Source organism: Lynx canadensis, chromosome D1 (assembly GCF_007474595.2).
Source record: "Lynx canadensis isolate LIC74 chromosome D1, mLynCan4.pri.v2, whole genome shotgun sequence".
Classification (NCBI taxonomy): Eukaryota; Metazoa; Chordata; class Mammalia; order Carnivora; family Felidae; genus Lynx; species Lynx canadensis.
In genome coordinates, this window is record NC_044312.2 from 86,265,245 (window position 1) to 86,286,804 (window position 21,560).

The window sequence follows — 21,560 nt, forward strand, 5'->3', positions numbered from 1 at the left end:
CATGTGAAAATTAAACTTAGCTCTTGTTAACATTTCTGTAGAAACATACATTTTAATTAAGCCAAATAAACAAAGAAAAGAAATCCCTAAAAGTAGGCATAATCATTTATCTATATACTCACAAACATATTGCTCTTTTCTGGTCATCAGTATTTTTTCTTGCTTTATTTGCTTCATTTCCTTTAACTTTATTTCCCCTTATTCATAGAGAGTCTAAGAGTAAATTGATTCTCTGCTTACTTATCTGTGAAGTCACTTCAGCAGAGAGTTACTCTTTGGAGTTATGTCCTCATCCCTGATCTGTATCCCTCAGCTAGAGCGCTCGGTCTGGTGCTGCCCCATCACTGCCCTCAGGCATGTAGAGAGAGGGCTCTTGCTTTGCCCAGTCTGTTCACCGAGCTCCCTTTGAAATTGGTGAGGAGGGAGGTCTATGGCGGGTGGAAATAGAGGTACTGGGTGACTATTTGAAACTAGTGTAATTTGTAAATTTGCCATAAACTTTTAAGTAAGAGTTGGGGTGGGTGGTTTCCAGGGTTAGCATGCTTTCAGAAATCAAAGGGAAAGTGGAAGTTTTCATTTTGTTTTACAGGGCGGTGATATGAAAGGGTTGTTTTTTGTTTTTTTTTTTCCTGAATTTTACCAAGATTTCAGTAATTGATCTATAGACTTAAAAGCTATTAAAATATTCATGATAACATTGTCATATTTTTATGTATATGTGTATACATATTTTTATGTATATGTATAAACAGGCATACACACAAACACACAAAAACACACATAATAGCACTTATCAAGTAATAGTACTTAATACCACCTGAGTGTTCATTTAAGTTCGGAGCAAGTAAAATGTGCACTACCTCTGAGAGTGTGCCTTTATCTGACCACGAAAAGTGAAGAAAATCACTACTGTAACAGATACTTCTCCTTCAATGTGAAAAGGTTTTATACAGTTGGTACAGAGAAATACACGTTTCATTTTGCCAAACCCAAAGCATACTTCCCAACTGCCTTTGTATAAAAGCTAACACATGTCAAAAGTAAAAGCAGAGCCCTCAGTATACACTGAACTGGTGAAAGAAGTTAGGGACGGTTTGACAAAGATAGAACGTAAAGTTAAGTTTTGTATGATTTTCTTTTCATTCACATTCATACCAGGTAGACTTTGTCAAACACCTATAGTAGGGAGGAACTTGTTCATGCATGCAGAACAAAATAAAATAAGATTAAAAGCTCCAGGAAATCAGCCTACTTCAAAAAACCATTAAAGTGTGCCTATCCCTCAAGCTTTACAAATGTGTTAATTGTCGTGTTTCAGTCATGTAAATATGTTTCAGCATAAAGTAACCAAGATTTCCTGCTATAGAAGCGCTGCTATCTGGGGGTGTGGGGGTAGGGAGGGACGAACCGGGGACTAAATAACACACTGTAATGAAACCTGCCTTTGGGCAGCACATGCTTCAGTTCTGAATGCCCAGAAATACTTCGCAGACGCTCTAGGCTGCCTAGCAATGGGGATTTCTAATTCTGGCTAGCTTGACAAAGTAAATACAACTATTGAACATAAGGCAGCTCCTAATAAAAAACAACAATTCCCCCTTGTAAACACCTACATTTGGCCCCATTAAAAATTCTTTCTTCATACCCAGGAACTAGCAGACCCTGCAATGTGGGGGTCTTAAAGTAACTGAAGAGCAGTCAGGAGATTTAATGCCGTCAGGATGTTTTACGTGGCCATTTACACCGAGCACTTCATACCCCATCTCAGGACTTGGTAGAGCAATGTTCTGCATACACTGCAGGGCATTATGCAAGCAAACACATTGGCCATTATGCTCTCAGTACTCATTCATGGACAGCCAAAAGGAAATCAATATATTTTTTACATATGCTGTACTTACATATAAAAAAATATATATGGTTGCCACATTTCCAAAAGGAGTGTTCATCAAAAGCTGCCAACTTTGAAAGTTATTTAGTGGCTTGGCATTACTCTGATACCTTAAGCAATTATCCAATTTCAGAAGTCCCTGATTTCGGCTTGTTCACATCTTAGAATTCATCTATTCCATAAACGATCAGACAGCCCTCTGCCAGTCCCTACACTGAATAGTGGATCTGCTGTAGTTCTAAAAATCTCTGGGATTTAGGGATCGACCTTGAGTTTACACACACATTTAGCTGCTAACAGTTTACTGAGTCAGAGGTTTCAGATTATAGTAAGGAGCAAACATTAGTTTGAATTCTAGTAGACAAAAACGAAGGGAATGTTACATTTTGCCACCTCCAGAACAGTTTCCATAGGCTTTACAAGAAAAAAGGGATAAAAAGGAATTCTCGTAGAATTAGTCTGAATTTATTTTTAAAAGAAGTTTGTTTGTTTTTTTCCTCAAGCTCAGCATCTGGTTCTAAAACATGCTATTTCCTAAAATATCTTACTACTGTTAAGCCACCTGAGGGGTAGTACCTAAAATACTGCTTCTAAAGTGTTTCCTCACTTGTAGGGGGTAGAACAGGGGCTTCCTGGACAAAGCAGGCTTGAAGAGCCTATCAAAATGACAGTCTGTGCACAGGAAGATCCTGGTCTTCTTCCATTTACTGCCACAGCAGCAGTAGGTCTGAGCCCTACGTCTCAAGCATCTCTCAGCTTGGCCCTGCTGAAGCTTCATTCAAATTCTACGCACTCTGGAGCTTATATGCTCCTGCCTGCATTGTGTGTTCCATAGCCACACAAGCCTTGGGGTAAGCAGCAGTTGGAGACCAGTAAAAACACTGCCGGAGTGAGAAGCCCTGTACACAATTAAGGGAAGATGAATGGAAGGAAGTCAGTTGGGGAGATACAGAGAGTCTCATTGAGGTGATGGTTCACAAGCAGGGGATCGCAGGAACAGTAGTGGCATGTGTGACTTCTCCATCCCATCCCTTTATCCCAAAGAGGAAGCTAATGAGGGCTGGAGGGAGGCATGTGTCAAGTATTTCTACTGTACAAGTTTAGGTAACAGTTTAAGCCACCTTATTCCATCTGTTACCTAGATGGTTGTTTTTTTTGTTTTTTTTTTTTTCCAATCCTACACATGTTAGAACATGAATGAGAATAAAATATGCCAAAGAGCAAAAAAGAAAGCAAAAAGAAAAGGGAAAGATACTGCCTTTAGTTTGTCTGGAAGGTAAAACCCTTTTAAGCAAAGTTCTTCGGGAGTAATCCAGTCTGTTCTCTGTCCATATATGAAATAAGAGAGGAAAATAACATAACTCCCCCACATCTTAAATGTCCGCAAGTTCAGGAACATTGGGACTGACACTTGGTGGTATTCTTATTACACCACAGTCCAAAAGATTCTGGCTCACATTTTAAGTGGATTAAACTCAGCACACCATCTCCACAAACAGTACTGCCAGAGTTTCTCCTCCATGAACATTTCATACAGGGCCCAACCACTCCAACTAGAATCTTCCTGTTGACTTGGCACGACATTGACAACCACCACTTCCCACAGGAGGAGAATGGGAGTAGGGGATACTGTGGACCACTTAGGAGATAGAATATTTCTTCTGAATCAGAAGAATACAGGATCTAGAAGAGCCAGTATATACCACCTTTGGGAAAATTCTATCTTTTTTTTTTTTCTTAATGTTTTTATTTTTGAGACAGAGAGAGACAGAGCATGAGCAGGGAAGGGACAGAGAGAGAGGGAGACACAGAATCGGAAGCAGGCTCCAGGCTCTGAGCCATCAGCACAGAGCCCGATGCAGGGCTCAAACCCACAGACCGTGAGATCATGACCTGAGCCGAAGTCGGCCGCCCAACTGACTGAGCCACCCAGGCGCCCCGAGAAAATGCTATCTTTAATAGAATATATCTGTTTACAATTCTTTACTGAAAATGTCTATGCATGGTTTTATAAGGATATGGGTGAAATAGCCCTGGTATTCAGAGCTACCCTATGCTCTAAGAATTAAGTCCAAGTCACTTACAAACCCTCCACAGATACCTACCTACCAAGCCAAATGTCTCATAGCCACTCCCCTGTTTGTTGATTGCTCCAGAAAAGCTGACTTTTTTCCTATCTTGCAAACATGCCAACTTTATTCCTGCCTTAAGGCTTTTGCATTTGATTACCTTGGCCTAGACACTTCTTTTTCCAGGTCTTCATAGGTCCCTTCTCAAATTGAAAATCTTAGCTCAAATGTACTCTCCAAAAAGCCCTATCACCAAATCAAAGTGGTACCCCCCCCAGCCAATATCATATCACTATGTTTTATTTCCTTAAAAGCACCTGTCACTATCTGAATTATCTTGTTCATTTGTTTGCTTTCCTATATGTTACCTGTCTCTCCTTGAGTCATATAAAGGTCTATGTACTGTCCCTTTCTGAAGTTGTAAGTTCTTTGAAAGCAGGGATCTTGCCCATTCTGTTCACTGTTTTATTGCTAGTACTTAAAGGAGTTCTGGCACATAGAGTAATGAATAAGAATATGGAGTTGGAAGCCAGACTACCTGAGTTCAAATTCCATTCCAGTGTCCTGACATGGGGACATTACTTCTGCTCTTTTCAAACTTGGTCACATGATCCACAACTAGCTGAAAGGGAAGCATGGAAATGGAATTTTTATTCCGGATGGCTGCCCATTCAAGAGTTCTTCTACCAAAGGGAAAAGGAAGAGTAGATGTTGAAGGATAATTATCAGACTTTGTCATAGTCCACAACCCACTGGAACCCAAATATCCATGCACAGCCTTCTTCCCACACACTTACTGCCTCTCTGGGGGTGAGTGGAGAATCCTACTGGCTGGAAACTGCAGGAATTCTCTGCCCTGGCAGTAGGGGACTTCAGCCCAATTTATAATCCCCAGTTCGGCTCTCTGGAAGGAACTCCCTTGTCTGTTATCCTTTGTATCCTTTAAGGAAGTTATTCCTTGTCCATTAACATTCATGGCTACATGAAGTCACCATCAGAGAGGATAATTTTGGGGGGCTGCACAGTTCTCACAGCCCACTTATTGATAGATCAGGTTTGGGGACCTAAGATTATTCTAGGGGTTGAATAATCACAGACTTTTGACCAGGTTTGTGGTTTCTTTGGCACTACAATCCCCTCAAGACTTTAGAAGGTTCCCAGTCTGATAGCTTCCCTTCAGTCCCTCACGCAAGTAATCACAGCCAAAGAGTTGTCAAGACAAAGTTCTAGGTTCAGGAGACAGGAAACAGATCCCATCAAATTATTTTATGCAGAGGAAAAGTTTATACCAGAAAATTGGGGGACTAGCAAAATAATTGGGAGGGCTGAAGGACATCGCCAGAAAACTGGCCTTCAGGGAAGCTGCTGCTTCCTCAGTCAGAAAGGTGAGGAATTGGGAGGCCACCCCAACTGGGTGCTGGTAACTGAAAGCGCACACCTCCAAGGCAGTAATCTTGTGTCTGGTAGGTTCTTACTACCACAGCATCAAGGATCCCTTGACCCCCATGAAGCAAGTAACTGGGCACTGAAACACTGGTCTGGCTTCTACTTCTGCACCTGCCTCTCAATTCCCATGGAGTTGTTGACTAGTCACTAGAATACTGATGCAAAAAAAAAAAAAAAGTCCCTGCAGTAGTACTGGCAAATTGCAGTAGAGCAGCAGGAAGATTCCTTCTGCTTCTCCTCCACCTTCTGAATCTAGTACCATGCTTCTAATTGGAGAAGCATAATTCACACCTTTGCAGCCTCCACCAAGAGGTTGGAATGGATACTTGTCCACCACAACCGTTGCATTCTAAGGCTTGAGTCTTTTAAAGTTTATTTATTTTTCAGACACACACACACACACACACACTTACACACAGTATGAGCAGGGAAGGGGCAGAGAGAGAGAGAGGGAGACACAGAATCTCAAGCAGGCTCCAGGCTCTGAGCTGTCAACACAGAGCCTGACTTGAGGCTCGAACTCACAAACCACGAGATAACGACCTGAGCCGACGTCAGATGCTTAACCGACTGAGCCACCTAGGCACCCCATTGAGTCTTATTTTCTGACTTTTCTGTTCTACCTACGTCCCTCTCTTTCTCCTTATGAGTAACTAGCTTGATGCCATCTAAAATAATCAGCTCGAGAGGGAAGGCCATACCCTTCATCTCATTTTCATCTCTGAACTGGATCCCATTTTGTCGCCAGTCTCTTAATGAGGGTATTTCACCAAAGCTCAGGAACACCCAACATCTCCTGTGAAGGTTGCCTGCTTCAGCATGTAGGGCAGAAAAGTTTTTTGTTTTTGTTTTTGTTTTTTCAATCCTCGGAGCCCCAAATTACCAAGGCTTTCATCATTTTGGCCTCTGGGGTACAGGCAGAGTGCCTCACACAGAGGCGTGCTCCTTTCTGACGCTTCTTCCAAAATCTCTATCTCTAGCCTAAGTTCCTTTCCTATTTGTAAGTAACATTGCTGAATGTGGCAAGAAGCAACTAGCACAACAGTTTTCTGAATTTCTCCACCATTTCACCTTGGAGCCACTGATCAGGAGGTAAAATTTTTGCCTTCCAAGTTATCACAGTCATAACAAGGGTCACCAGCCTCCCAGTTTGCAATCTGACCTCACCGCCCACTTTCTAACCACTAAGCCACTTAAATCCCAGAACTCAAGCACATCATTTTTCAGGTACCAAATTCTGCATAAACAGGATACAAGTTAGTCTGTTGTTACAGAGATCCAAAACTACTGTGGCTTAAATAATACAGAGGTTCACTTATGTCTCACTTTAAAGCCCAGGACAGTGACCCAGGGTCTTTGGGTGCCCACATGGTGTCAGGAAACCCTACACTAATTTTCTCATTTTGCTCTACCCTCCTCTAACCATAGCTTCCAGTTGATGGTCCAGAATTGTTGCTTCAGCACCCACCCTCAAGTCAGCAAGTGGGAAGATGGTGGGTAGGCTTTCCCCTAATATTTGTGGAGCCTAGAGCAATAATGTGAATGTAGGACCACATAATTATTATATCAAGTTATCAAGCTGAGAAACCATGAAATATTCATTGTCTTCCTTCCTTCACAAATACAACTTCCTGGAAAACCAAGTTTCAATTTATGATATGGGTTCTACTCTAGAACTTGGAGACAGGGGGAGAATTGGCCTGCCGCCCACCTCCTTTCTCTTCCTGTCTCCTTCCCACACACAGGGCCACATGCAAATGCTTGGGGACACCCATCCTGTACACAAACTCCATCCACACACCACACAAACAGTGGTCCCAGGGTGTGCACACAGACAACATGATCCACCCTTGGGGCATGAACCTGGGAAAGAGACCATGCCGACTTTGTAGCCTGTTGGACAAGGAGTTCTGAATTCTGAATACCCAGAGTATGTCCTATAAAGAAGGGGCACATCCTCTTTGCCCTGAGATCCCTTACCCCATGAGGAAGGGTGGATCAGGGCCCAGGACAGTGGCCCTCTCGCCGAGGTGAGGGAAAAGGGAAGTCAATGGCACCTCCCCTCTTTCACAGATCTGAACCCAAACTTAACCATAAGTGGCCAGAACTTAGTCACTCAGCCTCATCTACCGGCAAGGGAAGTTGAGAAATGTGACAACTTATTTTGGGAGAGAGAAAGAGTACGTGCGCGTGCACACTGGGACGGGCAGAGAGAGAGGGAGGGAGAATCCCAAGCAGGCTCTGCACTGTCAGTGCAGAGCCCCACCTGGGTCTAGTTCATGGGGCTCCATCTCATGAACTATAAGATCATGAGTGACCTGAGCCTAAACCAAGAGTCAGACCCTTAACCCACTGAGCCACCCACACACACCCCCAGAGATGCTTTTACTGGCTGCAAAGGAAGAGAATAAGATTGGGAGTAAGCTAGCAATCTCTGCCACAGACACATGCCTTTTCACAAATCACACTTTTGTTTAGACAAGTGAGTTCTTCACAATCTGCTTTCAGAGAGGTGAGTTTGGAGGCAAGACAATACTGTCAGATATAATTGACGGTCAAAATAATTGCACACCTGAGCATTTTTCAATGGGCAGCCAGTATGCAATATGCCAGCTCTGAAATTTTGTCTAATTTTCAGATCAATCAGGAAGAACCGAATGAATTGTTTTCGATTCAAAGGATATAGTATAATTATGACATTCAATAAAACAATTTTAATCTTAAACCCTTTGAATGAATTGCATTTTAAACAAAAACTAAAAGTTAAAACCTAACCCGTATTTGGCAGACTTTTTTCCAGAAATATGCAGCCACTACCAAATGTACACGTACCAATCCAAAAAGAGCAAAAATCAGTTCTGGCATTGTTTTCCCCTGGCCTATTCATATATGAGAATAACACAAAACTCACCAAAAACTAAGCAGACATATCTTCCACATGGCAAGATTTTAACCAGGTACAGAGTAACTGCAATGTAACATTACATTGTAATGATGGAATATTAATGGATAAGTGTAACAATGTAACAATGTAACAACCTATAGTTGCCTCCCAATATCCATTTGCTTCAACTTCCATAGGAATAGGGTTGTTAGGGGCGCCTGGGTGGCTCAGTGGGTTAAGCGTCCGACTTTGACTCAGGTCATGATCTCGCGGTTCGTGGGTTTGAGCCCCACATCAGGCTCTGTGCTGACAGCTCGGAGCCTGAAGCCTGCTTCAGATACTGTGTCTCCCCTCCCCCTCTCTCTGCCCTTCCCATGCTCATGCTCTGTCTCTCTCTGTCTCTTAATAATAAACATTTAAAAAAAAATTTTTTTTCAAGGAATAGGTTTGTTACACACTTTTACACATTTTGCAACATCTCCCAGCCTCCCTTGTCACCAGCCAGGTGTAGCCATGTCTAAGTTCTGGACATGAGTGGAAGTGATGTGTTAACTTCCAGGTCTTGCGCCTTCTTGGCCCCTTCTTCCCACCAGCTGAGAGAAAGCAAACACATCAGCCTTGAAGCCAGAAGTGGAAGAAGCGCCTGTTGAGGCTGGCAGACCAGTCCTCACAGCTCAGAATTGCCCACTTCTGTGCTATAAAATGGGAGAAAAATAAACTTCTACCTTTTTTAAGCCATTTATTGGAGGGGGTGGGAGTGTCTCTATACTCCAGCTACTCGGCCTGTAGTCTAGTCCATCCCCTACCATTCAGAGCGGTGCCTCGTAACACAGAACTTGGCTTCAGGAATCAGCAAATCATCCTCCAGGTGAGGGCATCACTCGGCTCTTGCAAGATTCTGGAATGGAATAGGATAGGGTGTCTGTTTAATTTGTTTTTTCTCCTCATCATGTAAAGAGGGAGAAATGCTTTTAAAACTCAAGTAGAGAAGCTTTATCTTCTGACATGTCCTTTGTTAGTTATTTTGACAGCAATGAGGACATGTGCAAAAGATAGATTTTTAAAATAAGATGGACCCCAAATTGCTTCTGCAGCATAGCTGTGCCTGCTTTCACTGGCCCAGAAGCTGGGCATGTGACAGGCCCCATTTTCACTACTGCCTTACTAAGTATGAAGGAAAGTGTTTAGACTTTTTCAATCTTTCCAGAAGCCAGGACGATCTCAGTTCCCTTTTTGATTTCTTTACAGGGCCACAGTAGAGGGCAATGTCTTCTCGTTGCTCTGACGCCAGCACAGTGACCCAGACCTGCTGGCTAAGTCTCATATTCTGTTGTTGTCGCTTACGATCATGTGTAGTTCATTACATATGTAGAGTTGTTTCCTTGCCTTAATAAACGCACTTGTTTTTATCGTGTTGAGCCATATGTACTTTTATGAGCCATCTCAACATCTTTTTTGGAGCAAGAAATGTGAATATACTAGTGTACTTGATATTTCAGAGAACACTTGTACATCTCATTTGATCCTGACGACAGTCTCATGAGGGGAGAATTATCCCCCTGTGATAAAGGAGGACACTGAGACAGGGGTGAACTGACTCGTCCAAGGTCACACTGAGAGTGAGTGACAGAGGGACATACCACACTTTCACTGGCTGCCTCTGTTAAGTGACCAGGGTAGAGCCTCTGTGTTCTAAGGTGTTTACAAGGTTTCATTTAAATCGGCTATGATAGCAGGATCTCAGGGCTGTAAATTCGAGCCCCACACTGAGTGTAGAGATTACTTAAAAATAAAATCTTAGGGGCGCCTGGGTGGTTCAGTCGGTTGAGCGTCTGACTTCGGCTCAGGTCGTGATCTTGCGGTCTGTGAGTCCGAGCCCCTCGTCGGGCTCTGTGCTGACAGCTCAGAGCCTGGAGCCTGCTTCAAAGTCTATGTCTCCCTCTCTCTCTGCCCCTCCACCGCTCATGCTCTGTCTCTCTCTGTCAAAAATAAATAAACATTAAAAAAATAATACATAAAATAAAATAAAATAAAATAAAATAAAATCTTAGGGGCGCCTGGGTGGCTCAGTCGGCTAAGCATCCAACTTCAGCTCAGGTCATGATCTCACAGTTTGTGGGTTCGAGCCCTGCATCAGGCTCTGCGCTGACAGCTCAGAGCATGGAGCCTGCTTCAGATTCTGTGTCTCCTTCTCTCTCAGCCCCTCCCCCACTCACACTCTGTGTGTGTCTCTCTCTCTCAGAAATAAACATTAAAAAAATAATAAAAATAAAATAAATTGGCTGTCCTTTAAAGAACAAAAGAAAAGTCTCTTAGGAAGTATTGTTGAAATAGTCACACTGATTTCTGTGACTCTAAGTAATACAAAGTGTGACCCTTCAGGAAATGTCAGAAATATAAAAAGGATTAAAACAAATCTGTATTCATCTGTGAAGGGTTAAAATGTACGACCTCAAAGAGAAAACAAACAGTGCCTGGTGGTTTGGTCTTGGCAAAATAGGAAAAATATAAATTGATTAAACTTATTTTAATGGGCATTTACTTGCGATTTGTCTCAAGTCCAGGTGTAATCTAGGTTCATTATCTTGCCCCTTCTGTCTGAGAACGGTGAGTGCTGAGCACAGGTCTGGCAGGCTGAGAGAAAAGGAATTAGGAAGGGAAACTCCAGAGCCAGGAAACCCAATCCTGCGCATCTACAAGGACCCAGTGTAGCTGCCGACTCAAGAAGGAACAACATACGGACAGTGGCTAAGCCCAACAAAGAGACACAGACGTAGGCAGTGGGGGAAGATTCTCGAAGTCTGGCTCTGGTTTGGTCTCCCCTCCCCCACCCCCGCCCTGAGCTGCAGAGCAAAGTGCTCCTGCTGCTCCTGCTTCATTCTGACCCAGGGCTTCCTCCGGGCCTAAGGGTGCCTTTTGGCAGGAGCTCCCCTAATCTGCCAGAGTATTTTGCCAGCCCCGCTGTTTCCCACCTTGTAGCACCAGAGAAGAGGGACCCGTTAATCCAGTGGGATCACTGCAGATCACCTAGGCCTCTGTGAGATACTGGGAGCTGTCACGTCTTTCTCAAATCCCTTTGCCTCCGTAGAAATCATCATTGTAGACAAGGCATCAAGGGGGAAAGCAGGCACCCAGCCAGATAGGCAGCTCTTGCATTAGCAGCACAATCCCTTCCTCCCAGAATCTGGGGAAAGAAAATCAGGTGGGCAAAGCTTCCACTCAAGATGTAGGATACGTTTTTGGCCCTCGCCTCCGAACTCCAGGTATAAAACGAGAAAGATAAATACCTTGATTTGGCTTACGACGTTGAAAATGGTATGGTTTTTTGTTTTTGTTCTTTTTTCTTTTCTTTTTTTTTTAACAATCTGGTTTCTATTTAAACCATTACTGAGGAAACAGCAAGGTCTAAAAGTTTATACGTCCCCACGGCCTTGCAGCTTTATTCTAAAGGAGGCCACATGCGATGAGGAGTGTTTTACAGCGTATTTTTTTTCAGAAGACAGATCTGGGGTACAGCGGCATCTGACCATTTACATGTCAAATGCGTAAATGCTTTGGAAGCCTCCAAGGAAAAGTCCCTCACACACCTGGCAAGCCGGAACCTGATCTCTCCTTCTTCCTCCCTGCTTCACATCGCACTGACATGGCGCACAGGGGGAGGCTCAGAAAGGAAGAAAACAAAACCTACTGGTTGGGAATTTAGAGTGCATAGGAAGCTCATTCAAGCAACAATCACCAGAGCCAGCAAGATCATTCACCTATTTCCAAGAGCCATCGTTGGGCTTTTTCAAAGGACATAAGTATGCAACTCGCGTTCACAATGTAGCATTTGGTCAGAAGCATTTCATCATATCAACCAAATTTTTTTTGTACTCAGAAGTTACACACGAATGATAGTTGACTTTTCTTCAAAGCCATTCAACCTGAAAGATTTCCAAGCATGTCACACGTCACATTTAGCTACTCTTGCTATGAAGGGCTTTCAGCCAACTGGCCCACGTTCATTGCCTAGAGAAGCAGAGGAAGAGAAATTTTTAGCAAATAGGTAAGCTCCTGAAATAAATTGTATTATGCTGTTCTGAACACACTACACTAGTTTCCTCATTTAGATTATCAGAACAGTATGACCCTTCACCCAAATGCATCTTAAAGATGTATTAGCTCTACCGTTAAGCAAATCACCATTTCCACATGTCAGAATCCAATTCATTATTTAGCACCTAGCCCATCTCCATGAAGCTTTTTTCTGCTCTCCTTCCCCCACCTGGTTTCTGCTTTGTCTCTGCCTGTCTTGTAGACGTGTCTTGGGCTTCTCACTATGATGGTTACCAGCTTGCTTGTCTTACTTGTGTTCCTGGAATTGTAAGGAAATGAGTAATGTAGAAGAGCTCTGTTCACCTTGCTTCAAGTAGATTCTAACTATTTGTTGACTCCAGTTGATTTCCAAAATAGCCTAATCACCATCTGACATCATCCTTATGAGGTCCCGACCAAAAGTATACACACACGCTTTTTTTTTTTTACGGTGAATTTTCTTTAAGTTGCAGACAACCTTCAGATCATGCATATATCCTAGGCATTTTTCCTTTACTCCTTAGCAATAGATCTTGAAACATTGAAGTTCAGACATATAATTAGATATCTCTTGGGGCACCTGGATGGGTCAGTCGGTTAGGCGTCTGACTTCAGCTCAGGTCATTATCTCGTAGTTCATGAGTTCAAGCCTTGAGTCAGGCTCTGTGCTGACAGCTCAGAGCCTGGAGCCTGCTTGGGATTCTGTGTCTCCTTCTCTCTCTGCCCCTCCCCCACTCACAATCTGTCTCTCTCTCTCTCTCTCTCTCAAAAATAAACATTAAAAAAATATTTTTTTTAACTAGATGTTTCTTTCCCTCCAGTTTCTTCACACGAACACTGACAGAGTTAACACTGAAAAGACATTCATAACCTCAGACTTTAGAGTCATACATGTCTTTTAGATTCCTGAGCCTTTCATGCTTTCTGGAAAAAAACCAGGCTGTGAATAAATGAAAGAATTGTTTAAAACAAAGAAAAAAGTATGTCTTTATTTGAGCTTTTAAAAATCATTCAAGAAATAGACATTTAGTTATTTAATATAAGACAGGTTGAGTGCTATGGATACAAATGAATATTACTATATGGATATCATCATATGGCGAGTACAGCTTTTCTCAACATTTCTGCCATCTTTGTTGAACATATGTCCATCATGGTGTCTTTCATTCTAGGTATATTGGCATTAAAAAATAAGTACAGGCAAACTGAAATCAAAGAGCATTTTGTAAATTTTTTTAATGTCTTAAAATATTTTGATCCTCTGTACACAGCTTGTGTTTACATGACAATAAACAGGCCTTTTATCAGGAAAGAAACTAACCAGAACATATGCTTACAGATCATAATATTTTGACCAAAAAAAATGGTTCTACCTTTTTCATCTTACTTTTTTTTTTTTTTTTTTTTTTTCCATATTGAAGGGAGTTTTCCAAATGAAGGGTTTCAGATAGGTTGTCTCCAGGTCAGTTCACCACAAGGCTTTGGTTAGACCTTGATGGACCCATCCTACCTCACTTACCTTTAGCCTCCTACTCTCACTATGTGCCTCACACAACAGATATGTTCCCTTGAGCTTGGATTTTTATGAAAATTGAATAGGCTGGGGAACTAACAGTTAAAAGAATTTGATAGAGATCCTTTTGAAAACCAAAAAAGTTCTCTTATTTTCAAGAGACAGGCAGACAGAGCAGGAGCAGGGGAGGAGCAGAGAGAGAGGGAGACACAGAATCCAAAGCAGGCTCCAGACCCTGAGCTGTCAACACAGAGTCCGACCCAGGGCTCGAACTCACCAGCTGCCAGATCATGACCTGAGCCGTAGTCGGATGCTTAACTGACTGAGCCATCCAGGTGCCCCAAAAAAGTTCTTTTAATATATGAGTATTTCTCCTTAATTACAGTAACTTTTGTGTAATTATGGTCAGTTACTGCATCTGCTTGAATCAGCATCTCTCTGCAGAATAGTTAAGATGGGGAGCTGTTCAAAGCTAAACTATACTTTTCAAAACATGACCGATGTCATGCATAGAAACAAACTTACCAAGACCTGAAATTGATATCATAGCTGACTTACCTGAGTATATAAAAAATATTGACCCTTTGATTGGTATCTTTTTTTTCACTGTGTCAATATTTCTACGAAAATTTTAAGTTCCTAAAGAAAGTATAGCCTTGAAATAGAATCATCAGGTCAACTTAACAGACAAAGGGAAATAAGCATTTGTAGGAATCCATAATAGCTGAAGCTACAGTCAATTAAAAAATAGCATTTTGGAATCTTGGCAAAAACAAAACAAAGCCAAAGACCAACCCTGCCATTACTGTAACAGTGTTATTTTTCAAGTATGCCTTTTATGTATGCATTTACATGTTTTCATTTGGACCTAAATAAGAGACATCTTAACATGTTTAGGTTTGGACTCCGGAAATGTTGCCCTAAGATCCCTGGTCCAGTTTCCGCAACGGCTACAATTTGTAAAACCTATAGTGGGAATAAAATGTGATTCTCTTGGGCTTCATTCAGTCTGAAGAATTGTTTTAGCAGGAATTTTATATGCAAGACTAAATGCTGATCAACAGAGCATAATATTGTATTCTGAAGTGTGCTAGCTAAAGCAAAATTAATTTTTTTTTCTTCTTTTCTTCTCCTGAAATCTTCTGCCATAGCGACTGCATTTGCCTCCAGACTTGTCAGACACAGTGAGCCGCTCGAGCAAACAGGATCTGGCAGAGCCCTCCAAGCTGCTGGGCCCAGGCTGTGGCGTGATGGCCGGAGGCAAGAAGCACCTGGACTTCTAGTGACTCCTCCTTAGTAGCTGCGCGCAGGATTATATGACGCTCTCATTATGACTGCTAATAGCTTATGTAAATATTTTTCTTAACGAGTTGACCCTCCAATCTTTGGAAAACAGTTAGGATTGCAAAATGAGGCCACCGTTCTTCATTTTCCTTAACCAACCTTTTCTACAGAAAGAGTAGAGCAAAAATGCTTTCATTTGAAAATTTTGTTTTATGCCCTATCTACAGAAAACAAATGACCTTGTTTTTAAATAAAACGTCAAAAACTCAAAGTGCCTCACAGTGTCATTAGTATACGTGTATTAAGGCACTTAGTTCATGGTGAAGTGCATATGACGGCGGGTAGCCTGTAAAACAGTATGAGCTTCGTAATTGCATATGAAAAACATTTTCTCTTTATTTCTGAAAAAGTCACATGCCCCCAAAAATGCTAAAGTTTTTTTTTTTTTCAAAATGAAAAATTCATTTGCTAACATATGAAGACTATTATAAAATGATTTTGCATTTATGCATCCTGTTATTAAACTGATGAAGGCAAAATAATATTTCGGGATTAAGATTCCATTAAAGACAAGCAGTCTGCCATAGTGGTTAATAAATAAAGAACTTGAGTGACAGAAAGCATGGAAGAAGAAGTTGACGGTCTTCTGTTTAGTAATCCTAAACAATTGAAGTCAGCACTATGAAATTACGTCAACAGACATAATTCAGGATTGAAATTCAAACTGACGGCGACATTAATGCTAGGGGAAAGCATGTATTGAAGCCTGGCGAGAGATTTTCACAGAACGCAGGTCTGAGACAAAGCAGAAAAGTAAAACTAACTCAGATTTCCATTGCATCAGGTAAGCCCTTTGTGAGTTATGGGCATTGGTTGGGAATGTACATTTATAACCACATAAATGTGCATTTTGGAGTATATAGCATATCGAAATAGTTTCCATATAAAACAGTAGGTTTTTGAATCATAGTTCCATATTCTCAAAGCTTTTGACACATAGACAAAAAGTGAAGGTTGAAAAGTAACTTGCATTTAAGTAAAGAATCTCGATTTATAAAAAGCTGTTCAACATCCATTAGGAGAAACCGAATTTCCAAAATACATCTTCAGATATGTTAGAATAAATTTTGAAGCAATTATAACTAGCATTTTTAAGCAGTTTGCTTGTAATACACCACAAATTATACTTTATTTGCTCTTGACAACACTGTAGAAAACAAAGACTAGGTTTTTAAAACTGTCTAACCAATATGATGAATGTCAGTCACTTAGAAAAAAAACCCACTGTAGCATAAACACATACTGTATACAGGTTTTATTCAGAATTAGAATAATTGAATCAATGACAGTGATTTGCCAGGATGTCAAATCTCTCCATCATATCCTGTCACTACCAGTTTATTTTTTGTGATCAAAATCAAAAAGACAACTATTTTGTCACCCGCTATTTTATTAGTACTAAAAATCGGGTTTCTTCTATTTTTTTTAGAATGTCTGGTTTATTTTTTTCACTTCTTTTAATTCGAAAGACACAAATTCTTCCCCATTTTCTTTTCAAAATAAAGTTTCAGAATTGATCTGTCAGTTAAAATTAAAGGGCTTTTATATTAAGCAGAAGTGCTTTTAAATTTTAAAGCAACTTCAAAAAATCAATTTAGTCCATAGATAATAAATAATGTGTAGGTACTCCACAAAAGCGTCGCTATGTCCCTTGAGAGCATTATGAACAATCTGAATAAATTCAAGTGGATATTTTAGTTGGGTTATTATTGTAATAACTCTAACCCTTTTCTTACCATCTTGGGATTCACTTTGTACAAACACACAATGGAACAGTTATATAACATGTGACTCTGACAAGGAAACGTGAGGTCATCAGATATGTAAATCGCTTGTTCAAAATACTTGAGAGGTCATTGATTTACTACCCTGGCTACCATGTCTATAAAATGAACACCCAATTACTAGTTAGTATATGCTATGCAAATAGACAAACACCATAAAAATTGAATGTGCGTATTTGAACCCTTGTCTTAAACATAAAAAAAACTTCTCAAACTCTGTAAAAGTGCATGTTGAACAATAATAGTAGCTGGGCTTTCCAAAATTCAGATCCAAGTGCTTTGTTGTTCTCACTCACTAGGCAGGCGTTGTAAAAATAAGCTACAGAGGGATGTATATTTTTGTTTTCCCTTAGTAAAAACCCACTCTAAACGTGTTTTCCTTTCTTCTGAAAACATTATCAACTATCCATATGCTGATAACTTACTACATAAAAATACTGGTCTTCAGTAATGCCATAGTAGGTATATAGGCCGTTTTGATACATTATGAACTCCATTTTTTTTTCAGTTATCAACTTGTCTCAAAGATATAAATATTTCAGTAACCATGCCAAACACAGTATTTGAAGTGTCCTCATATCTTTTAAATGTTTCTAAAACTTCATAACCCTATATGGTATTCATTCCTTACACTAGATTTGCCTTTCTTTAACGTGAGGTAAATACTTTGCTTCACCCTGTTCTCAGGTGCTGAGGTTCTAAGACCTTCTGAATTTCTTCTTGGTAGCCATCAGTTACCCCTTTTCTCTCCCTCTCTTCCATTTGCTTTTTTCTCTCTACCTCTGGGGTCTGCAAATACTAACACTAGACAGAAAAAAAAATTTTTTTTTTTTTTAAAAACCCACCACTTCAAAAGGAAGCAACACTCTGCAATCAATTCCCTGTCTTTTAATTGTAAAGAATCAGACATACACATACACATACAAAAGGGAAGGGGGGGGGTGGCTATTCATTTGTTTAGAGCCCATTATGAATGCCAGTTCTAAAACATCCTGTTAATGCTTTCCAAACATAGTCACCAACACCACCGAACTTAAATACCCTAAGTACTTACATTTGGAAGTTTAAAAATGAGCAAGTGAAATCATTCAGGACCAGGCAAAAAACGAAAACAAGGAAACAAAAAATACCACATTTGAGGTTTAATCTTGAGAAACAGAAAAGGGAAGAATTTGTGTTTGGCCTTCTTGAGCCAAACGTCATAGAAGAAAAGCCTTTTTTTGTAAATCTTGTTAACATTAAGGCCCAGAGCAAAAAGACAGAAGCAGAAGAATACAGACCCCACCCTATATAGCAAAAAATTAACAGAACAAAGCTAGAGCTTAATACTGTCTGAGTGAATTTTCGGAAACCTAATTCTCATTGGGGAAAAAGGGTAGGGAGAAATGATTGTGTAAGCCACAGCAAGAAGCCAGTTGCTTACCAGTTAAGAGTTAGGAAGCCCAGCTTTGGGGGGAGAATATTCTGGAAATCCACTGTAGTAAAAAGCAGTTTTTCATTCAGAGTAATTTGGATGTTTCGCATTCACTCAGCTCTAATTCTGTTCACTTGGTCTAAGTCAGTCAAGTTTGGAGAAAAACATACGCCATTAGTCTTGTGATTCTACTGAGGACATCCCAGACAGATAGATGGCCACCATCCTGGAAGATGGCATCGAAGCATCCCTGCAGCGTTCCCATGGATAAATATATAAATATGCCTATCAGTAAATAAATAAAAATAAATTATTTCCACAACGAGGGCACCGCTTCCACACAGCGCCTGCCGTGCTGGCCCCGGGAGAGGGCCCAGAGCTCCATTCAGAAGGACAGCTCATCTCCCTAGGGCGAGGGCAGGAGGCAAGGCAGCCGCTCTGTCCTGCTGGACCAGTGAGCTTCTGCAGCCGGGCAGCCATGCTTCAGACTAAACCAGGCTGCGCCACTGCGCCCTGGCAGTCCTGACCCTCAGAGGACAGGTGTACGTGCCCGAGCGCACACACACAGACCCTCGGCTCCCCTTCTCGCGTTCCCAGCTCCTGTGCCCCCAGTGCCACACCCAGTTCTCCCAAGTCCGTGCTCTCCACACAGCGGAGCCTTGGGCCAGGACTGGCTGCCCGACCCTGACCCAAATCATAGCCAGTTGGAAACCGCCCCTCCTTGCGGGGAAAGAGTGAGCCAGCCAGCAGCTGCAGCACACACCACACGGCCCTTCTCTTGACAGTTCCCTGGGTACATGTCCCTCAGGGAATACAGGCTGCAAAATGTCAGGAGGTAGAAATATCTGCGCGGGCAACTGTACCAACAGTGCGCATGCGTGCACGCGCCACTGCAGAAGTGTGCGAGCGTGCACGAAGGTTGACGTTGACGAAAACTAAATGCGCACGTAAAAAAACTGCACTCAACCTCGGAAGGTGTCTCTAAATGTGCAGTAACTCTGGTGGAATAAAATGATTAATATATAGCATGCCACAGAGATGAATCACAATGATCTGTTCACAAATAACTCCTTAACCAGAAAATAGGAGACGTGGAAAGAGAAGGCTGTTTTTTAAAGCCTCCAATTAATTTCTGTATTTCTGATCACTTGCCTTTGGGGATTAAAAACAAAACAAAACAAAAGAGCAGAGTACAATTCAGTGGAAATGTGTCTTTGTCCCCAGAGGTTTCTGCCTGTGCAAGCATTTCTTCTAGACCGCCAGAACCCCCAGCCTTTGACTGAACTTTGCAGAAAACTTATCTATATTGACTTATATGTTGCACAGAACAGACAGAAATAAAAGTCTCAGACAGGCCTTTTTCACCCAACAAAGGCTTATTTTTTTTTCCATCCTTTGCTTGGGCTCAAGCACTCCTGCCCTGCGTGCCGCCACTTTAAACATGATCAGATCTGTGCTTCATTGCAAATAACAACTGACCAACAATAGGCCCCGCTTCATAGATTTGGGAATGTTTGGCTTAAGCTGCCAATGACTGAAGGCCTTTAGCTCCGATCGGCCAGTCACAGTCCGCTTTGTTGTTGTCTGTTGATGTGTCTGTGCTCATTATTCCTTGACATGCAACATCCCCCCTCCACCCTCCAACCATCCACAACCGCACAGAAAGCGAGATTCAAATGGGAACAGCTGTAGTGGTTCAATGGGAAATGATGCCTCTTGTGCAAAGGGGAGGGAGAGGGAAGGGAGAGGGCCTATTTGAGAAAGGCAACAGCTTTCAGAGAGTCTTGTATAAGAAATCTACTTTTGAATATACTTCAGTGAAATCGCTGTTGAAACAGGCTGACAATGGAAATCTGCCCAGATTGAAAATGCCAGCCCTAATTCAAAAGACAATTCCCAGTTAATAGCTTGTTGCATTTTTAGATTATTTCTAGACTTTGAGTTTTTGCATTAAATGGCTAACCGGGGAATGTGACCATTTTTATATATGTGCGTTGTGGGTACAAATGGGCACAGATCTACACACGGCTTTAAGTGGGTTTTTTTTTTTTTTCCGAACACATTTGTAATTAATGAAGCGGTAAGAACTATTTCTTTAAGAACTATCAGGATATAAAATAGAGTATGTATGAAGGTAACCGTTTGTTTAGAATGATTATCTAACATGGAAACAAAATTTGTAACACCACACTATAAGGTTAAAAAGAAAATAGTATAATAAAGGAAATACAAAGGCTTTGGCATGGTTTTTACAATCAACAATGGTTAATTTTGATATGTAGTTGTGAACAACTTCAAAACACTTAAGTTTAAAACTCTTGCAAGCACTTTTAATTGATTAGGAATGAATTCTAGATGCACAAAATGATTGGACTGTGAACAGTAATACAACTATATCTAAGAACAATTAATTTTTGCCGGCCAAGAAAGAAACGTATGATCGCATGAAAATGTGTATAAAACATCTATAGAGTATTCTTGTCAAATATAAATGAAATTAACTTTATTATAGAAATCATTCTGAGGATTTCTAGGGAAGACAAATACTTACATTTTGACATAAAACAAATTGGATTTTTATCGAAGACACACTCTACCTTTTAGCTATCAACTTTTTTCTTCCTTGAATTTATATCTTACCCTTTTTGCACATAAACTTCATCTGTTAACAACCTTTGGAAAACCAACAGATATTCTTACATAAATCTAGTGCATGTTGTTCCAGGTTTAATTATATGCAAAGGAATGATACAAACTTGGAACATCAGTCCATAAACTATGAACAGATGGGTAGAAGTATTTGATATATCTTGATAAAACTCTTAAATTCGTGGCAAAGCTTGTTGATCATGGTTTCCGTTTTTTTTTTTTTAAACAACTTCATGACCAACACAGATCAAACATCCATCCAGTCTACGTTGTTCTTTTTTTTTTTTTTTCATAACATACAAATGCCCATTTACAAATAATACACCAAAATGAATAAAAGTTTGGATACCAAAATGAAGATTTGTTCCAACTGATAGCGTGCCTTCTGTATACAAAGGTCCTTGCTTCAAGTCCATTCCCCAGTGGTACAACACAGGACACAACTGCAGATCTGAAGTGCTTCTAACAGCCATTTTCCTTTCCTTCCTGAAC

General features: G+C 41.0%; 1 protein-coding gene across 1 annotated transcript in view; it reads left to right on the plus strand.

Moving 5' to 3' along the window:
* Nucleotides 1-15,432, plus strand: part of ELP4 (elongator acetyltransferase complex subunit 4) — a 249,704-nt gene extending 234,272 nt beyond the window's left edge. The window contains exon 10 of the mRNA XM_030331401.2: nucleotides 15,029-15,432. Within this exon, the coding sequence (XP_030187261.1) occupies nucleotides 15,029-15,160 (132 nt within the window). The 3' untranslated portion in view covers nucleotides 15,161-15,432. The remainder of the gene's footprint in view (nucleotides 1-15,028) is intronic.
* The last annotated feature ends 6,128 nt before the right edge of the window (nucleotides 15,433-21,560 follow it).